The sequence below is a fragment of the Ictalurus punctatus genome, chromosome 2, assembly GCF_001660625.3.
Source record: "Ictalurus punctatus breed USDA103 chromosome 2, Coco_2.0, whole genome shotgun sequence".
Lineage (NCBI taxonomy): Eukaryota > Metazoa > Chordata > Actinopteri > Siluriformes > Ictaluridae > Ictalurus > Ictalurus punctatus.
Window position 1 is genome coordinate 24,459,311 of NC_030417.2, and position 21,617 is coordinate 24,480,927.

General features: G+C 37.5%; 1 protein-coding gene across 1 annotated transcript in view; it reads right to left on the reverse strand.

Annotated features, from left to right (window-relative positions):
* The window catches only part of LOC108274344 (alpha-1,6-mannosylglycoprotein 6-beta-N-acetylglucosaminyltransferase B), a 104,546-nt gene that overhangs the window by 57,444 nt on the left and 25,485 nt on the right, over positions 1-21,617 (reverse strand). The window contains exons 3-7 of the mRNA XM_053674242.1: positions 11,010-11,154; positions 6,182-6,291; positions 5,211-5,284; positions 3,227-3,394; positions 897-1,061 (exon numbers count right to left, since the gene is read on the reverse strand). Coding sequence (XP_053530217.1) covers positions 897-1,061; positions 3,227-3,394; positions 5,211-5,284; positions 6,182-6,291; positions 11,010-11,154 — 662 coding nt within the window. The remainder of the gene's footprint in view (positions 1-896; positions 1,062-3,226; positions 3,395-5,210; positions 5,285-6,181; positions 6,292-11,009; positions 11,155-21,617) is intronic.

Sequence of the window (21,617 nt, forward strand, 5' to 3'; positions counted from 1 at the left end):
AGAAATATTGTGAAACAAAGGCTGAGAAAAAGAAGAAAATGTGTCTCCCTTGTCAAACGCCTGAATTTTTGCAGATGGGAAAACAAATATGATTAAAACCAATCAAATTGAGCTGTTAGAATTACCCCGAAAAAAAGCTCACTGAATTTACTTAATTTGAATTTGAATTTAATTATTCAAATGTGTATATCAGTTCCATATAATGATGATGATAAGTGGGGCAAAAGTGTCCGTAGTGTGTGAATGTGTGTGTGATTGTGCCCTGCGATGGATTGGCAACCCATCCAGGGTGTCCCCCACTTTCTGCCCCATGCCTCCTGGGACAGGTTCCAGGTTCCCCAAAACCAAGTAAGGATAAGCGGTACAGAAAATGGACACCTCACAATTGAATTGAGTAACATTAACATAATTTGGTTTCATACATCCAACATGATTTGATCATGTATTTTCAAAGCCCTGAATAAAATCGAACACTGAACTCACACACAAGCTGAGAATAAAACCCAGGTCCCTGGAATTCTGCAACAGCCACATTACTGCTGCACTAATCTACTGCACAAGTTAGAAGCATCTAAATTTAATACTATAGCTTTAATTCCCATCAATGCCAACATCCTCATGAGATTTCATAATGTAACTGGTACTACATGAATTGATCACTTCTCGTAAATTAACAGCAATTAAATCATGTTCATGAAATCATACATGAAACCTCATGTACATAAAATATTTTGAATTTTAGACAAACTTTCAAATAAACATTCCGGAATTTGCTCATATGATAGATGCAATTCTTTGCAGACAATGCTCAGCTTGGACTCCCATAATGACCCATGCTGTCATCTGAAGTTGTAGAGTGCCCCTGGCATACACAGTGTGAGAATACATAAGCTCACCCTCTTCTGCTGCCGCTGTTGGCTGCGCAGATGCTCGTCCAGCCGGCGAGCAGCTACGGCCCACTGCACAGCCAACCTGCGTATCCGCCTCCTCATGAAGCTCAGAGACTCTTTCCCTGATCCAACCTGCTCCAGAAGGGGGCCCATGTCAGCACGAACTATTGCCTAAAGAGATAGACAGTTAGATTTGTTTATTAAGTACATTAAATACAGTGGAATTTGACCAGAGTGCTGTACAGTGAGATCTGGACACTATAAATGTATCTATGCTACTCAATAATAACAAGAGGAACAGGACACAAAGAAAAATATAACAAATGCATAGAAACACAATGCACAAAAAAGAAAAATAATATATATTATATTATTTTTCAAGAATGACAAATTAGTTGAATTTATTTGAAATATTTCATAAGCATGTCAATAATTCGACAAGAAAAATTTGAATGATTTTTGTTAGAACAAGGATTAACAATCCTTCCTATTGTTTGACTAGTAACTTTGAATTATTGTATGTAATGTTTGTTTTATACAATTTTTGCTCATTTATATGAAGGGTAACAATAATTCCGGAGGGCACTGTATCTGCTATGTTATATGACTCTATGCGAGGCACACTTTAATTACCGCCGAGTGTCAGAGAGTCAGGTGTATGAGCATGCACGAGCCAGTGAATCACCACAGCTGCAGAACTGTTGAAGCGGTCTACTCTAACTGGCCTAGTTTTACTCTATTGTAAACAACAGAGGCTGTACAAAATGCTTAACTCACACACTTATTCCCGAGACACCCTGTTGTGCAGCGCAGCATAAAATTAATAATTTTCTGAACCACTATATATAACCACAATACATAAAGGGCTGTATTCAAGGTTGGGTTAAGTGCACATAGTGAGGATTTAATGCCGAAATTGCACACATCAATATTCAAACCTCAAACATAACTCCACACTTAAGAAGTATTGAGAAGTTGTGAGAGACAACTTGCCTAAAACAGAGCGACTCTAAATTGCATTTTTCATGTGCAATATCAACTTGAGCGAGAAGCAGCATTAAGTCCAGCAACACTGAGGTTTAAATACACTATGTAAAACTACGGAATGCCATTTGAGATATTAATATTAAACACATACATTTGACACTACTAATAAATTAATATTAATGTGCCTTTAAAGTGCATTAAAAAAAAGTCCCCTCACATGGAGGACATCAGAGCATCTTAAAACAGCATCTTAATCAGAGACATGCTTATTTCAAGGACCAATTATTAAATATGATATAATTATGAACACTTAGCATGAGCCACAAGCTTAGTAAATGATTGCACGGTTAAAATGAAGAGGGCGGAAGCCGTACTGTTAAATTATACCAAATTCCTCTGATAAACATAACAATTACTACTAGGACTATTAATGCAGCAATATATTGACAATATATAAGACTTCTGTTAAATGCTTATTTCAATCTCATTTACCTCAAGTACCTCTTTTTATTTTTTTAATTGCCCCTTGCTTTTACATTACATTTGACAGCAAAGGTGGAACAAAATGCGATTTCCTTATTCATTCTGCATTTAATATCTCCTATTTTTCCGGGCTTAAAGGCAAGTGCTTGTGTTAAAGGCAGTAGTCTAGATGTTATTCAAAAACCCTGTTATGAATGCTTCTACTAAAGACAAATGTGGAAACCTTGAAGTGTGAACTACACACAGGCGATTTGCATAATACATGCAGATTTCACTGCATAAATACTGGTGTAACTTTTGGACCTAAACTGTAGACTCTGAATATGCCCCAAAAAGAATAGAGCTGTACTTTACTGTAATCTTTTTTTAATGATCTTCTCTCTTTAAATACAGTTGAAAATGTAGTAAATGTTCAACATACTTTTTATGGCCTTTCCTCTTTTTCTCTCCCAAGCTTTCTTTTCAACCAGCCATCCCCACTCCCATCCCTTCATCCATTATAATATTCTGTTGTCCAATCAATATTCATTAAACCTATAAATATGGGATTTAACTTCTAGTCTGCCTAATATACTGTACATACGTGCATGTAATTCAGCAATTACAATAAATAAGTTCTCTGTATTATATAACTAATAGCAGAAGCTGAAGTAGTTAGTGTTCTTATATTGTTGTGCAGGGACATCTTAAAGAATATGTCTGAGCTGAATAAAATCTATCTGTCCCCACTATTTAATTCTGTCTGAAAAAAGAAGACAATTAGTTGAACATACTCCAATAAAATTGGAAGACATAAAAATCATTCTTGAACCACCTCCTAGCAGATTCCTGGAGAACACTGGTACAAGCTCTGCTAATTCTCTCACTTGTGTCTTTGGTGGAGTGCTGATGGTGGGCTGCATGCTCTGATTCCTCCAGGCAAGCAGGGGGCAGAACCACTCCACCTCACTCAGGTAGATGAGGAAGGAGCAGTCGGAGCCATCAACTCCATAGAAGGCGTAGCAGGGGTCTGATGTCCACCTGGCCCTCATCCACTAGCATAACCGAGTGGGAGAGTTACAAACAGTTTTACATGGTTTACAAGGAAGCAGAAGAACATGCTCTTGTTTCTGAATGACAATTCAAAGATATCCAAAGACAATTAACATCATTGACATGAAGTAAAGGAAACTGAAACAAGGCTGAACAAGATGTAAAAAGGTGCAAGTCTGACAAAAAGTATTTTGCAATACATGGCTTACTATTGTCAGTTTATTAATTGTAGATTAAAGTAGATGAAATTTTGCATTATTCAAACCAAAAATATGCACATGAATTAATTAAACCCGCATGTTTCCCTTCATTATTGTTTGCATTAGTATGAAATTCATAGTGGGAGTTCTGAATGAGGCAGACAAAGATGAAGAGAGTGTAAATCTGAAGGAAACTACAGTACAGATTTTGTATATGTAGGGAGTCTATAGACGGTTACAGAGCTGTCCAACTGTAATCAATGCCTATAAGTTTTCATTTATTGCTTTATACATTTGCATTGTCACACTCACTTTCAGTAATCTCTTTATCCTGGTCAGTGTCACAGTGGGTTCAGAGAACTCTGGGTATGAGGCTAGAATATACCCTGAATGGAACTCAAGTCCATTATAGGGCGCACATATATTCACACTCATTCATGCCTTGGGGTATTTTATCTTAGCCAGTCCACCAACAATGTTTTTGGGAGGTGGGAAGAAACTCCACAGACAGTAGTGTTGATCATATCTACTTTGCTGCAAGTAACATTATTCAGATTGAAGAGATAATGTGTTCTAAAAGAATACAAATACAGACATGAATAGGATGTGCACTATTCTTTTTTCATTTTTTAGTCTGTATACCATGTTTATATGTTTCTGTAAAGCTGCTTTGAGACAACGTCCATTGTAAAAAGTGCTATTGAAAGGAAATTCTCTTATATCATGTACTCTCTTATATTATGAACTGCTATCAAATACCTATGATAAATGTATTCATTTGATTACCTTGCATTCATTTAATTACCCCTTTAAATAAGCTGATCAACTGCTATCCTTGATTATATAATTATGTATTTCCGTGTCAACATGACACAGGACTTATTTTGTATTATGACTATGTGCTTTGTGTTTTGTTTAAATCTGTCTGACCCCTGGACCAGTAGAAAGCGTCCACGCACTGCTTGTTATCAACGTGTATAAATACTCTTGGTTTGCATGAATAAACTCGGATGTCTATTTGAGCATGCATGTGTCCATGTGTGTTCACTTAGGCTCCCCAGATCGATCTGAAACGCTCTGAGGCAAATCACACTTTCTAGCTCATAGCAGCACAGAACTAAAAGTTAATATAAGTAATTGTAGAACAGGCTGGAAGGCATGACGGAAGATCTAACAGGCATAATCTGAGATTCCTGGGATACATGGAAATCCAACAGCTATACAAATAAAACTGAATTGAAGTTATGTTCTACAAATTGCTATTTTTTATTATAATTTCTAAATGAAAAATTACTTATTTTTCTAGCAGCCCATTTTCCAGTGTTTTTGGAGCAGTAGGGTTCAAAAAAATAACTATTAAATTAAATTAAATTAATAAACCTTCCAGACCATTTGCTGGTTTAAATATGAATCTAAAAGACAAATATTTGGAGCAGTAAACAGTTACAGATGCAAACACAGCCATTGCATTACATTCCTAGCAGAGACAGAAAATATGGTATTTGGTCAACGTTCTGGTTTGACATTGCCAGTCCATAACTCAATAAAATAGAGGATAGAAGAAATGTACTGCAGCGCAGTGAGAGATCTCTAATGAGTCATGGTAATATCAACATACATCAACTTTACTTGCACAGTCTGGGTAGCCAGGATCTTTTGGGATTTCGCACTGCCCTGCCATTCCATCTCTCCCTGCAGATGACACAGACAGACATTCAGTTTGGCATTACTTCTCCCTAAGAGAACAATACGAAAATGGTTGTTAAAAGGGATCAAAACCTTGGCAGCTTTAATGAGGCAGGGGAAGGTTAAATATTATCCTTATATGCCTCCTTGGTTCCCTTCTTTTGGGTTTGAAAATGTCACATTTATATCCTTCTGGTTGCATCATTATACATTGGCATGCCAGTGGACACAGATAAATGCATATCTGATGACCAAGGTTTATCCCACTGTGTCCTGAGGCAGTGGGAGAAACAGAAAATTAGCAACATCCCCTTGCCTTGATTAATAAAAATCCTCTGTGCTGTCTGGGAACTGGGTCTCAGTTAGCCTAATTAAAGAAGCACTGCTGTTCTTTATTCAACAGGCTGCCAAGCTCCAGCAAGCATGATCACACACAAAGGGATTATGCATCGTTCTGTCTGATTACAGGAATGATCCTGACAGTGGTAACAATGGGGAAAATATTCCAGCAGAGTGCAAAAAAAAAGTAAACTCAAAACAATGAATACATAGAGATAACAAATAAATACATGGAGTTTGATCAGCAGAAGGCTACAACATTGAAATCTGCTGGAGAAACAAAATGCTGTGGTTCAGTTGATTACAAAAACAAGAAACGGCAATGACTGATCCAGTCATTTCAAAAGAACTATATTTATTGAAACCCACAGCTACAGAAATTAGTTTAAAACAAACGAGGACAGCAGTAATATCAGACTGAAGTACGTAAGAGCCTGGCGTACAGGGACATTCAGTATTGGTAAACCTTTCCTTATGTATTAGGAATTATTTTGCTAATCTAAATTATAACGGTAAATTAAGGTGTATTAGGTTTTACAATGGTGAGTGAATTAGTATAGGCACCTGTGGCAGCATTTTTACTCTTCTGCAGGATCTGCTCCATACGCACAGCCATTTCAGACACATTCTGAGCAATGGCCTGAATCCGTTCCACTAGTCCCATCGGCTGAAATCTACACACACACACACAAACACACAAACAAACACACATTATGTTTAGAAGCACTTTGTTGAAATCTTGGATGTTAAAATCGTACCACTCCTAACAGTATGGGAAAAAAAACAATTATTTTGAGCTTCTTCCTTATTTGAAATAAAGTTCAGCTTTTTTTGCACACAAAGGCCCTTATTCATATGAGAAGCAAGATTAGGTTTGATAACATGGAATGATGCATTAATGAATATGCATCGAAGTCATGAAACTATTGTATGACTTCAAAGATCTCAAATGTTGACTCAGTCTCTGATTTACATAGCATACACATATGACACACCCCAATTTACCCTCATATACAACCAATTTGCATGAAACATGCACCGATGCCCTAATTTATGCAAATGTTGTAGTGAACAAATCAAAGGAAAGTGAGAAGACTATCAAGCTCCAAGGAAGCGCTGAGGACAAAAAGAGCCCTGTAAGTTCTGAGAAAAGCAGGAAAAGTAAGAAGGAAAAAAATTAATTGAGATTTAGACTTGCGTCCCAAGGTGTAATTATTTTTATTTTCTTTTACTATTTATATGCAGTCTTTTTGTGTTTTGCTCTCTCCTGCTTTCACTCTCTCTCCTCAGTGCACAGCTTAATGGAGACCAGCTGACTCTAGTTACCATCAACTGCTGGAGGGAGAGCTGATGGATACCGCGGAAGAGGAAACTCAGTTTGGGGAGGCTTTTTTGTCTCTAGACTGCTGAGATCAGTGTTGCTTGTCCCATATGCTAGTGTGTGTGTGCGCGTGTGCTCGTACGTTCTACCCACCCCCTTCTTGTTAGTGTACAACATATTGTTTACTAAAGTAGACTTGGTAATTTGTTGCTACTCTGTTTTTTGTTCTCACTTACACTCCTAGGAAGAGATTTAGGAAACTGTTTATAATGTAATTATTAAATAACAGTAGGAAGCAGGAGGGAGGTGGAGGCCATTTTTGTTAATGCCCATGTTTTCTCCTATATTTGGTTAGAGAGGGAGTAAGGTAAGAATTTTGTTGTTCATTCTGTTTTATTTATTTGAAAGTTTAGAAAGTACTTCCCTCAAAGTCAGAACTTATGTTTGGTATTTTGGCCTGGTCTCCTCCTGAAGACTCTTTTGAAGCTACTCTGTTTGTATTGGAAATTAACAAATGAATGGTACTCTTAAGTGTTACACAAATCTGATTTTTGTGGAGTGCTGGGGCAAGAGAGGCATGCACGTGTCCTAGACAGGGGGGGCATGTAACACTTATTTACTCTGAGGTTGTTACTAAGAAAATGGAAGTGAGCAGTGTAATCTACTTGTATAATAACGCTATTTAAGGCAAAAATCAGGTGGAAAACTTGGTTAAATATACTTAATTGCTAACTTGAAGTCAAATTTAGGTGAGCCAAGTTTTCAACCTTATCAAATAATTGTAGTTCATATAAAAAAATGCGAACTGATATTAATAAAACACTGAAAAGCAGACTACCAAACTCCTAGGGCTGTACAATGGTGTGGCACATGTTTAGAGGAGTGGTGTCTGTACCCAGAGGTGGTATCCCAGATCTGGGAAGGGTTTGTCAAGGAACAGGTGGATGTCTTCAACTTACATTAACCTGATTGCATAAGTGTGCACACCCTTTTATAATGGCACATATGACTGCTCAAAATTAACCAATCAAACTTGTATTCAAAAGTATTTATTGTACACCTGTGATAAGTGAAGTGTTTCTGATTAATATCACATTCAAATCTTGGTTTAATTTTTTACATCACAAAAACCTGTAATTTTAACAGGGGTGTGCAAAGTTTTAAATTCACTGTAAATATGGATACCTGCTACAATTAAGCAATAGTGCAGAAGCAAAAGTTCTTTTGAAATTACCTGTGGCACTCGGTCTGCAGCTCTTTCACAGCTGTGCTCATATTCAGTACAACAGCATGATTGCAAACGTGATATTGCTTTTATACAACAGTTCTATAAACAAGAAATATGTACTGATTAGCTGACATGTCAGACACAATATGGGCAAAATTTTTGTTTATTACTGCTCCATCAATGAACATAATTCCCAAAGAAGCCACAGCTGAACAGAGTGTTGCATGTTGCCAGCACAGACTGACTGACAGCCCGTAATAAGTGTAGTAACAGTTTCAATGTAACAAATTATTGTTAAATTTTAAATTTTATGTAGCGAATACACATAAGAGGAGTGATACTGATAAGTTTTATAGTATGAGCTGTGTCTCAATTCTGAAGGTCTCTAGTCTGCGGCACGATGTACAAGAACTGATATAGCATTCCTAATCGCCCCCACCCTCCTCCTTCTACCTATTATACCTTAGTTCCTGCAGTAGATGTTTTGATTTTAACTGTGACCTGTTCCAATTGACATATATCATTCTTTATATATATATATATATATATATATATATATATATATATATATATATATATATATATATATATATAAAATGCTATGCTTTGTGAGCATTAAACTAAGAAGCTTTGCACTGAACTGTGTTTGTGTGAACTTCTTCCCAAGTTAGGACAAGAGGAAATCAGCCAGGGCAGGGTCCAAATTTTGGTTCTGACTAGTATCGGACAAGAACTTAACAGTGAAATTTTCAAGTGCTGTTAAATTAATATTAGCACACTTTCGCTACTTCAAACTAATCATTCAAATGAGTGAACTAACCATTGTATAATATTAACTAATGCTGTAAATAATATCAATAAAGGGAACCTTTATGTCAAGTGTTATCCAATAACTATTCATTATGCTGTTAAGATGCCAATTACTGACAAATTACAATGATTTAGATAAATGTATTTTAACCACACTCTTAAAACCGATGTGTTAATAACACATGTTCATTTTTTAACACCTGCGTGTCTAATTAAGGACAACACATTTTGTATTGCTTTCAACACAGTAAGTGTGTTAGTACATTTAATGCATGCTGTGTTCGTACATTTCCACACAAAGATGTGTTAAAAAATAACACAAAAATAACACAGATGTGTTGTTTATACTTTTCCCCCCTACAATTATCCTAAAATGCAATTTGTTTGTATGTAAAATTCTACTAAAATGTTCAAAAAATAAACAAACAATTGCATGAAATTTATTAAAACCATTAAAACATTTGACATATATAAGAATTGGAGTTGATGTATCTTCTTACAAATTTCCCTGCCATCTGGGAAGACAAGAGTCCCATTGCCTTCCACTTAAAGAGCTGTAAAGAGCAAAAATAGTGTTGGGTAGTTGTTAGCTACAAAATATGGAGAAATGCCTTTGGGCTTCAACTGAGAAATTACTTTACAGAATCCCAAATTGTTTAATTTTGAACGAAATGAACAAAATGGTGCTGTAGCCTCACCAGGAAAATCTCGCTAACTTGCGAATATTTATTTTCCAGCCTTTAGCACCTCACCACCAATTTTTTATTTTTTTTTGCAAAATCTAATTAAATAAACCAACATCACAGAAATAGTGGAAAGCATTACAACCTAAACCCCAGCCTCTCTTTTTGTCACATTATCCTTGTGAAGAACTTGTGGCCTCGACACTACTGAGCTAGCTAAGTTCCAGTAGCCACTGACTGTCTGCACCTGTTAACTAGCATTAACATTCAACAAACACGTGAAGAAACACGGCTCTAATCCGTCCTCCTAATGCTAATTACTACAGCTTGTCTTGTCCAAAATACTTGCTAAATGTAATTAATGTTAACCCACTCTCTGTATTACATCATGGTGAATAGCTGTAATGCTACATTATCGTTAACTTTCCAAAAGGTAATGGGAATGTCTAACATTACCACGTGCTGTATGCTAACGTAATGTTATCTACTCAGGTGAGCGTCTAGGTTAGCCTCACTCATTCCTACTGTGATTGGTGACAGCATCCAGCTAGCTAACCGACAAGATGCAGACCCACCGAATTATAAAATAAACTCAGTCCACATTTCCCAGCCAACGTAAACACATGACACTAGTAGCATAACGCCAACACTGAGGAAGCAGTACATGATATTGACTTTTGAAGCCGTCACAATAGGTATAGTTAATTATCACTCGCTGAGTTACTGTATTCAAATTAATACATTTTCGAGAGCTCCCTAAATATTACAAACTAGGTCAGGCACTTTCAGCAGCAATAACACTAAATAGTGATGAACGCTAACTTACCTGTGGTCATTTTGTTTCCTCGCCTCAGGACTCTGACTCCGCTGTCACAATCAAAAGCTCAAAGCAGCGAACATTTTCTTTGAGGTGAGTTCAGAATTGGATGATGACGTCAGCAACGCAGTCAGCAACATGATTGTCCAATAATTTAACACAGGTTGATCACTTGTGTGAATTTTATTTTCTTTTTTAACACATTTATTGGATAATTTAACACGTGTTGAAATAGTAATAACACAAAAAAGTGTGTAAGATACTAACACATCATTTTTAAGTGTGTATAATTTAGCACTGAAGCTGCAACCAAGACCAAAACACCACTGACATCCAGTCAGCACACACTGTGGCCCTGAACTCATGACAACATGAAGCCTCTCAACCGCTGGTACGAGGGGCTCTGTCACCATGGAGACTATGGGAAAAAAAATGCTAATTCTGAGGAAATTTTAAGCAAGACTCCCACATCACACACACACACACACACAGACACACACACACACAGACACACACACACACACTCTGTGTACCTTTCAAGAGTAGAGCTGAGTTCCTCCAGGCTGCGGCTTTTGCTGGTGTTGCTGAGTTTTGCTAGGGTGTCAATTCTCTTTAAAATAATCTCCAACATGTCACTGATTTTCCTCAGGACTCCACGAGACTCTGGCCCTCCCAGTACTGTCCCACACACACACACAGAGAGAGAGAGAGAGAGAGAGAGAGAGAGAGAGAGAGAGAGAGAGAGAGAGAGAGAGAGAGAGAGAGAGAGAGAGAGAGAGTGAGTGAGTGAGTGAGCGAGCGAGCGCACACAAAAGTCAAAGATGTTGAAGTGAGAGAGAGAGAAAAAAAAACACAACTAAGGATTCATCCTGACATCCTGATCTTAAGTGATCGAGCACTGCTTTGACTGGAGCTATGTTTTCTCATGATACATTTATATAGACTTATAACTCATAAGAATTTACTCAGAAACGACAGCAAGATAAACTCCGAAGCTACACAAAATGTGCAATGCAATGCAAAGATTTTTTTTTTTCAATGGCTAACAAGCATTATTTACTAAGTTAACTCTTTCAAAGCGCATCTCTCTATGTCTTTGTACAAATATGCAGTTTGGCACAACAGATAATTTCATGATAAAAATGCATTACAACTAACAAAACACCACAAATAAGTCAGTGATTTAAACCAGTCAGTGTTGTATGACAGCACCCCCTCTTGGTGATCATTTATTAAATCTCCACCTGTGATAAGCACATTCAGCTCAAGTTCACTTCATGCAATATTTCCTCCCTTGCTGAATCAACATAATTTTTTTTTTTTTTTTTTTTGTGGAAGGTATGGTAACATAAGATTGACTACAATCAGCAACTGGATAAAAAATCAGACTTGTCTTAACAGACAAGTAGTTAATAGTAGTTCAAAATATTATGCAAATGTTTTCACAATTAGCAAACGAGCTGCAGGAGATGTTGTGGCGTAATTTGTGCTGACATTGGGTAGAGGTGTGTGTGCTATCTGAATGTTTTCTTTTAACAAGAACACTTTGTCCAACAGATCACAATGACCAACACAAAACACTAACAACTAGTGGAAACATTACAACAAGGCGATTACATAATATGTATTGATAACACCGGGCCATAGTCAGACTTGAGTTACATGCACAGTTTATACTTCATAACCATGCACATTGCTATTCAGATCGCTACAGATTTATGTACATGTGAAATGCATCAAGGGAGGATTTTGCCAGAAACAGAGGAAGAGGGACGCTGTACACAAACTGAGTCACATATAACAAGCTTTGTAACAAATATGTCTGCAGATTTCAACATAGAGGACGACTTGCATTTTTTTTGTCTGCTCTCGCGTCAACATGACACTAATGCATCGTGATTCTCTTGTGAATGCGCAACAGAATTCTATGCCGAAGTGGAGATATTTTGTGAATAAAGACTTAATTTTAGTTTGTTTTTTTGCACACACAAATCATTCGTATGGCTTCAGAAAATTGAGATTAAACCACTGGAGTCACATGGAATACTTTTACAATGCCTTTATGAACTTTTTGGAGCTTGAACGTTTTGGCTACTTGGACTGTAAATGGTGGGACAGAAAGCTCCCAGGTTTCATTAAAAATGTTTTAAAATTATGTTCCGAAGATGAACGAAACTCTGGGTTTGGAACGACATGAGGGTGAGAAATTGATGACAGAGTTGTAATTTTCGGGGCGAACTATCCCTTTAAGTCTCGAGTGTTATTAAAATGAACTTCCTTGTTAGCTAAAAGAAACTGCTGGGAGTCAAGAAGATAAAAATCAAGATTTAGAGAACGTAGAGCTTTGATGAGCTTGGGTGTTTTTGTTTCTTCTCTCTTCAGATATACAACATAACAGACACAAAATGAAGATTCAGCAGTGTACATACAACAAAAGTTGCATTTTACCATAAGGACATTTAAACATTTGCTCTAAATGCTCTAAAACAGTTTAAGCACAGCCTCTCACATGTCTCCCTTAGGCAGAGGAAGCGTGCATAATCAACAGAATAGACAGGCTGACAGATATATGGGCTAAATAAATAAATAAATAAAACCAGCAGAGAGACAATTGAGGCAGCAGTCTATTTTTTTTTTTCTTCAGATCCTCTTAGGCTCCAATTTGCTGTGAGCTAAGGAGCTGCAGCACAAGGCAAAGAGACGACAATGTTTCACCTGGGCAATTAAATAGTACCCAGACACAGCTTGCCATTCACCAAGTCTTCCAGACCACAGGTCTCATAAATTGTCTGCTTTTAAGGTATTGTATTCACAAAGGAGTAAAGGCTTGGGCCTTTTTGAACTTCATACAGCGAGACATTTCTGAGGACCTGCAATTGCCTGAAATAAAAAGAGCTTACAGCAGCTCCATCTTTCAAATAGGTTGCAGTTAGACCCAGACAATTTGTGCTTGAAAAATTGCCCTTCCACTAACCTGAAAGAGATAAAAGGATGTCTGTTGTGTAGCACTGTTTTATCTAGTCATCGAAATTCCAAAGTCCTTATTATGTTCTTACATTTAAATTTAATACAATTTGAGTCAAGAAAATCTGGACTACTTTTATTGATTCCTCGAATGATTCCTCGAATGATTCCTCGTATAAAAAATTACTGTACATTTTCTTTGTATTTATTTCCCGTTTGACAGCAACCAAATACTTGCACTGGAGTGAATCTTCTCCTAATGTGTTTCACATTAAGTCTCCCCATAATAATAATAATAATAATAATAATAATAATAATAATAATAATAATTCCTTACATTTATATAGCACTTTTATAGACACTCAAAGGGCTTTACATAGTATGGGGGGGGGGTCTCCTCAACCACCACAAGTGTGTAGCATCCACCTGGATGATGCAACGGCAGCCATAGCCAGATTGCCCACCACACACCAGCTATTATCCTTTTGCATTGATCAGATTTGTTTGGTTTTCAAATTCATTTCATTTTTCAGGGCCTCACTCCTCTAATTTTTGACTCCCAACTCCTCTATAAAAACAGCTTGATTAGGTTAAGGTCAGGTGATGAAGGAGGTTGTTCCATCATGGACAGTGCTGTGCCTTCCTCTCCAAAAATCACTTGCGATATAATGAGTCTTTATTAATCACATATACATTACAGCACAGTGAAATTCTTTTCTTCACATACCCCAGCATGTCAGGAAGCTAGGGTCAGAGTGCAGGGTCAGCCATGATACAGTGCCCCTGGAGCAGAGAGGGTTAAGGGCCTTGCTCAAGGGCCCAACAGTGGCAGCTTGGCAGTGCTGGGGCTTGAACCCCCGACCTTCCGATCAGTAACCCAGAGCCTTAACCACCAAGCGACCACTGCCTCGTATGTTTAGAGCTGTTATTGAAAATTCAACAGTTTTCAAAAAAGGCAAGCTGCCTATTCCCTAACTGTGTTATTGTGCTACCCATTAGCTACTAGGTTAATGAAAGCACCCTTTAATGTTTTTTTTTTAAACTACACAAAGTTATGTGGCCTGTGGACAAAATCAACTGAACACCCTCATGCTCAGGACCTAGGATTGCAAAATCTTAAATCTTAAAGTGCACCTATTATGCTATATAAATGTGCCTAATTGTTGTAGAGGTCTCAATTTTGTTTCAGAGGTCTCTTTTAGAGGTCTCAATCATCCAAGTATAGCAGTAAGGCCTGTCCTTGGTAGACAAACCTTATAAAGCATCTGTGTTCTAGAGCAATAGGAACGTGGCAATAGGTGTCATGCAGATGAATTAGTATCATGAATTACATCTGGCAGCCTTGGCATATGGAAGAAGGGGATCTTTAGGACCGATTCATCCCCCTCAAGTCTAGGATGGAAACGGTTGAATAGAACCCTTTGCTCTGAATCATATGGTCTACAATTCAATCATACCTCTGTCCAAGAGAGAACACATCTCTTGTTTCAGTGTCGTAACTTTGACAGGCCTGATATGCCTTGATCTCAATGTGAGTAAGTCAACAGGAAACATCTCAGTGCCCTGTGTTGTTTGTTTTGATTATTATTTTTTTAACATCCAGTTTTAATCTCAGATGATGAATTAACCACAATTGTTCATGTCTGGGAATATGTATATGCTTCACGGTGTGTTTGCATGTCTTCTTATGGACTTTATTCCTGTAAGACTTGGACAAAAAAGCAGCAACAATCACGGAATTTCCTACAACCAGGAGTTTCTTCTTTCTGTGTAATCTCTCATTTAACAAGTGTGGCTGTAATGATTGGAGGAGTAAAACCTACCCACAGAAAAAGAAAGCCAAGAAAAATGTGAGCAGGGGTGGAATACAATGCAGGAATTAGAAACTTCCACTACCATCTCTAATGCCTTTAATATGCACATGCAGTGTTCCAAGAATAAATCTGAAGAAATGGAGACTCATGTCAGATGTATGAGTACAGAGACTTGTATCTATGCTTTTAATGAAACATGGGAGATTGAAGTAAGGATTTGCACATCAATTTGTGTTAGTTCACGTTGGTTTTACACTACAGAATTATTGAGTATCTCTCTTCATCCCCAATACCCACCTAGAGAATTTCCCTAGTTATTTTTTTGCTTGTGGTATATTCATCCCGTGATTAACATTTCTCTAGCTATTCAGTTGATTGCTAAGGTGATCACAGACTAGATTTCATCCCTCCTGATGCATAGTTCCAAACGCATACAAATTTTTGGTGATGCCCTTAGTTGGAGGGTCTGGACGTATGGACAGACACAAGTATGGACCAATGGCAAAAAATTTGAGAGCCAGACAATCTGGCTTGAGTTACTGAACATGAACATGCAAAACAGAAAATAATCTTTTGAAGAAAAACTCTTTTAGACTTTTGACCTTGATGTGACCTTGAGAGGGATCTAATCAGTTCATCTGCTGGTTATAATGATTATTCCATATAAATCCTACAAACATTCTTGAAATATTGCACTCATGAGAATCTCTGAGAGACCAAAACACACACAAGAACAGACACACGGACAAACCGAGGGCAAAAATTGTAGCTAGCCAAGTGGGCCTTGAGTTCCTGAACGTGACTGTGCAAGCAACATCTCTGCATGACAAACAGGAAGAAAGATATTGGGAAATGTGTAATAAAATCACTGATTTATAATATTTTACAACTTTTTTTTTTTTATTATTTCTTTATGGTGACTATATGTTAAATGAATTGATGGAAATAGATTAATTAAGATTTAGCTCAGATGAGTTATGGGCGTACTCAAGAAACATTCTGACTTAACTGAAAAATAAAAAAAATATGGTATTATTAAGACTGAACAGTAGCTTGCTGTTAATATTTTCTTCCTCAAAGGCATCATCATTTACAGTGTTGAACTGTATTTATGAAGAACAGTACATTACCTGTATTTTTTGTGTGGTTTATAACACAAACACCTGTTTGTGTGAAATACTCATGAAGCCATAGATGATCATCTATAACTAAAAACTGGATCAAACAACCAGAAGGCAAAAAAAACAAAAACACTGAACCTCAATGTGCTGTGTTACAGTCATGTGAAAAAATAAGTACACCCCATAGCTTTTTTGACATGCTTTTAAGTTTGAGCTCTAGAGATCATCCATGTCTAGGCATGTTTCACTATATTACTGACATATTTTACATAATAAGACACACTATTACACTATATTCTCATCTGTGCACTTTTGTATGTGGCCATCTCACAACTCACAATATGATTTAATTCACCTGGAACAGTGTTGAGTATAAAAATTGCATGAAATAAACACGAGGGAGACCAAGTATGATTAACATGTAAGTTTATTAAGGTTCACAGACTAAGTATGAACAGCATGTAATTTTATTGCGAATTCACAGGACTCGTGGGAGTGTAATCCTGAGGGGAGCGGTAGGGAGAAAACGGTAATAAAATGGGGTGCGTCCTGGGGACGTGGGATAGCCAGCCGAGGTGGCCTGAGGAGAGTACTCGGGACTGGAAGGTGATAAAAGGGGAGAATGGTCAGAGCCCAGATCAGAGAAGGTGACATCATACTCAGCTGGAGGGAGGGTCAGGCAGAGGGTCTGTCTCTGTAGAGGCGTCAATACACACATTTGCGGGGTGGATTCTGTATCTGAGAGGTGGGGGGAACCCCACATTTCCAGAGGGGGTGCGAAGAACGTCAAGTAGCATAGTGATGTCAACAGTGAGATGCGCGAGCTGATAGCGAGTGTTCAGATCCAAATCCAGCCAATCCAGCCCCTCCAGTAAAGGAGAGAAGAAAAAGTGACGGGCACCTAGACACACAGAAGCGAATAAACGGTATTAGGCGGATACTGATGAATTGGATTCACACTTTAAGATTAACACTACGATTTATTATTTACAGAGAAATATAAGAGCTGAGGAGTGCAGGCTGAGAAACACACACACACAGAGGCACACACTCTCACACAGTCAAGGTCAGGCATGCAGACATGCACACGCACACACACACAGAGGCCTGTGCTGCCAGAAGGAAAGCAGAATATTATAACTTTATAAGAATAATAAAAGGATATATAAGAACATTAATAAAAGAAATAAAATAAAAGAACATTATAACTTTATAAGAATAATAAAAGGAGTATTAAGATATTATAAGGATAATATAAGGAGTAGTAGGATATGTAGGATATTATAAGGATAATATAATGATATTATGAAGTATGGAGTACAGTAAAACACTTGCAAGCAGTATAACCATATATGAAACAGAAATATAGAGCAAATATGAAAGGAGAAAGCATTATAAACCAGAAATATAGGAAAATGTGAAAGAAACTTACTCATAATGCACTTGAAGGTGGGGAGGATTCTTGTCTCACGAGAAAAAGTCAGGAGTAACACAGACGAAGGCCTTAAATTTTAAGAGAGAACCAAGATGGGCCGTTTATAAGGGTAGTTGAGTCAAGGTGCACCTGCGAGATAACCGTCGATGGGAATGGCTAGGGCTGCGAGATAACCGTTGATGGGAACAGCGGACCCCATGAGACCACGGTCTCTCCGAAATGTTGAGTCTCGTACCTATTGGTATTATGGGAAAGCTCTTTCGAAAACCTAATGGTGTTCGGGGAAGGCTCTTTTAAAAACATACCGGTATTGTGGGAAAGCTCTTTCTAAAACATAATGGTATAGTGGGAAAGCTCTTTCTAAAACGTATTGGTATTATGGGAAGATTCTTTCTAAATATATTGGTGTTATGGGAAAGCTCTGTTAGTTTGGGTGTAGAAAACTGTATAAATAAGGTGTGAGATCACTTCTGAGAATTCTCATCAGTGTGGATCTCGTGTGGTGGAAGGGAACCAACAAATCTGGAACCTTGCTTCTTCTCACTCATGGCTGGTGTCTTATTTTTCTATCTCCAACTGGGTTTGCAGATGTGAGTATTTGCTTCTATGTTGAATTTTTAAGTGTCTTTGGGTAATAGGCTAAATTTGAGCCAGCAACAGCTAAGATCACAAAACAGCAATACCTGATTCAGTAGCTTTCAGAATTGTTTACAACCAAACCCTGAGAAAGGTGTTTGGCAGAGCTCCAGTTGGGTATTATTTCATTAATCTGATTAGATTGCCTATTGATTTGAAATATAAAGAGCACAACATAGGACAATATTTCAAGCCAATATAATTCAACTACCGCAAAAGCCTAATTAATGTGACACAGCATAATGAAACATTTACATAATTTCATTTCATGCCTCTGGAGATCCTACTTGCTTATCATTTTAGAGAACGCCCACAGATCTTGTCATAGCTACAGTGCCCTCCACTAATATTGGCACCCTTGGTAAGCATGAGCAAAGAAGGCTTGAATCTTTTGTTTAAAAAAGTCACAAAAATGTTCTGCTCTGATGGATATCAAACAATTGCAAACACAACACAGGTTTATCCAAATAAATATCTTTGTTAAATATAGGTGTGCAACAATTATTGGCACCCCTTTGAATCCATATTAGAAAAATATATTTGAAGTATATTCCCATTGATATAATAAATTTCTGGGTGACTAGGAACAGGAAATTGTTCAACCATGACTTCCTGTTTCACAGGGGTATAACTATGAGGTAACAAAGGCCAAATTCCCTTAGTCATTCATAACAATGGATAAGACCAAGGAATATAGCTGTGATGCGTGGCAAAATGTTGTTGAGATTCACAAAATGGGAAGTGGCTATAAGAAAATAGCACAAGCATTGAAAATGCCCATTTCCAAAATCAGGGCCATAATTAAGAAGTTCCAGTCAATTGGAAATGTTATGAATCAACCTGGAATTGGACGTGTGTCTATACCGTCTCAACGCACTGTGAAGAGGATGGTTCGAGTGGCCAAAAAATCTCCAAGGATCACAGCTGGAGAATTACAGGTTAAGTTGCGTCTTGGGGTCAGAAAGTCTCCAAAACTACAATCACCACAAGTTGTTTGGCAGGGTTTTAAAAAAAAGGCTCTACTCTCATACAGAAATAAACTCAAGCGTCTTCAGTTTACCAGACACTACTGGAACTTTAAATGGGATCGGGTTCTATTCTTAGATGAAACCAAAATAGAGCTTTTTGGCAATAAACAACGGAAGTGGTTTTGGCACACACAGAGAGGTAGCCATATGGAAAAGTGCATCATGCCCATGGTTAAATATGGTGGTGGTTCTTTAATGTTTTAGGGCTGTTTTTCTGCCAGAGGACCATGGTTGTATCTTCCAGCAGGACACTGATCCAAAACATACATCAAAATCAACACAAAAATGGTTTACTGACCACAAAATCAAGGTCCTGCCATGGCCATCCCAGTCCTTTGATTTGAAACCCATAAAAACCTGTGGGGTGAACTTAAGGGGAGGGTCCACCAGCATGGACTTCGAAACTTGAAGGATCTGGAGAGATTCTGTATGGAGGAATGATATCTGTGGATCCCTTGCCATGTATTCTCCAATCTCATCAGGCATTATTGGAGACGACTCAAAGCTGTTATCTTGGCAAAGGGAGGTAACAAATTATTGAGTAAAAGTGTGCCAATAATTGTTGCACACCTATATTTAGTAAGAGTTTTTTTTTTTTGAGAAACCTGTGCTGTGTTTGCAATTGTTTGATATCCATGAGAGCAGAGAATTTTTGTGAATTCTTTGAACAAAAGATCAAACAGTTAAACAATAAAGACAATTTTTCCACAGCCTTCTTTGCTCATATTTACCAAGGGTGCCAATATTAGTAGAGGGCACACTATGTGCATTTGGTGTAACTATTCTGAAACTGTTCTGCAAAGGTAAACAATCCATTGAGTGGTTAGTGAAGAAAAGTCTATCAGGGTACTAAATGAGAAACAAACAACATTGTGCTGATATACAGTATTATTCAGTTTAGATGTGGCTGCAGTTTCAGATGGTTTAGGCAAACTTTAAAACATGTTTAGATTAAACAGCCAATCTAGCCAATCCTGATTTCTCTGCAAGTGCCTGCATGCTTTATACTGGTTCTAATTGGTTTGCCATTAAGAGATCCTTTTTACTAACAGCAGATTATGCTTGTCTTGGCATGAAAAAGCCAAGCACTAGTGATTATGTGATGACACCGAAGATAGCTAAATATGTTGCCTGCCAAGTTAAAATATTGCCCAGTGAGCATTACAGTCAGTAAAAAACATTTACCAATGTTTTAATGTTTATTGTGACAATACTGCAGACTGTGTGAAAGATTGGGCAATTGTCATTAAAACATCAGCATATGGCTAAAAGTGCATCCCTATAGAACAGCATGTAGCTTATACATTAGTGTCCTTCAGGAATAAAGTGACTGTATGTGTTCTAATATATTATGGTGTATTATATTTGAATGTATAATTAAGCAATTATGTGTGTACGAAAAGACTGATGCACTGAAACAGAATCTTTTGGTAATATCTGTGTGTTATGTGTGTGCTGTTTAGTAGGTCTGATTTCTTTGCTTAGAGACAAAAGCCTTACCATTTTGTGCCTTTAACTTTGACAATGAATTGTGGTGCACTGAGGCTATAATCCGGCTAAGGTGTGCTGCTCTGAAAATATCTCATGTATTTATTAGCTACTGGCAAATCCCCTATTGGTTAAAAAAGCAGGTGCAGGTTTTGACTAATAAAGTGGATTCATTGCCTTCTCCTGCAACTCAATCAATATCTGCCAATTGGACTTGGAGGCAGGAGAGAGAACTACCAGTGTGCATCCTTTGAGTCTCTGTTACTGGTTAGTGTGTCTATTATTGAGGAGATGGGAAAATACAGCACAACATCTATTTCTGTGACCCTTTGATGGGCCTAGCAGTGTATGATTTATAATGTTGTTAACCTGTTAGCACTTAGATTACAAGTGGTTTGTAAAGCTGCGAAACCGATTATATAGAATGGAATACACTACAGTATATGCACAGGCAGTCTTTCTTTGTGTGTACATCTGTCTGCCTATGTTTGTGTGTGTGTGTGTACATCTGTCTGCCTGTGTTTGTGTGTGTGTGTGTGTGTGCATTTTAATGAATCACAGAGGACACGGTGAAATAGTAAATATGCAGACTCAAAAGTCAACAGGAAATATGCAAATATGTCAACATCTTTCAAATATGGCAGCTGAAAAGTGG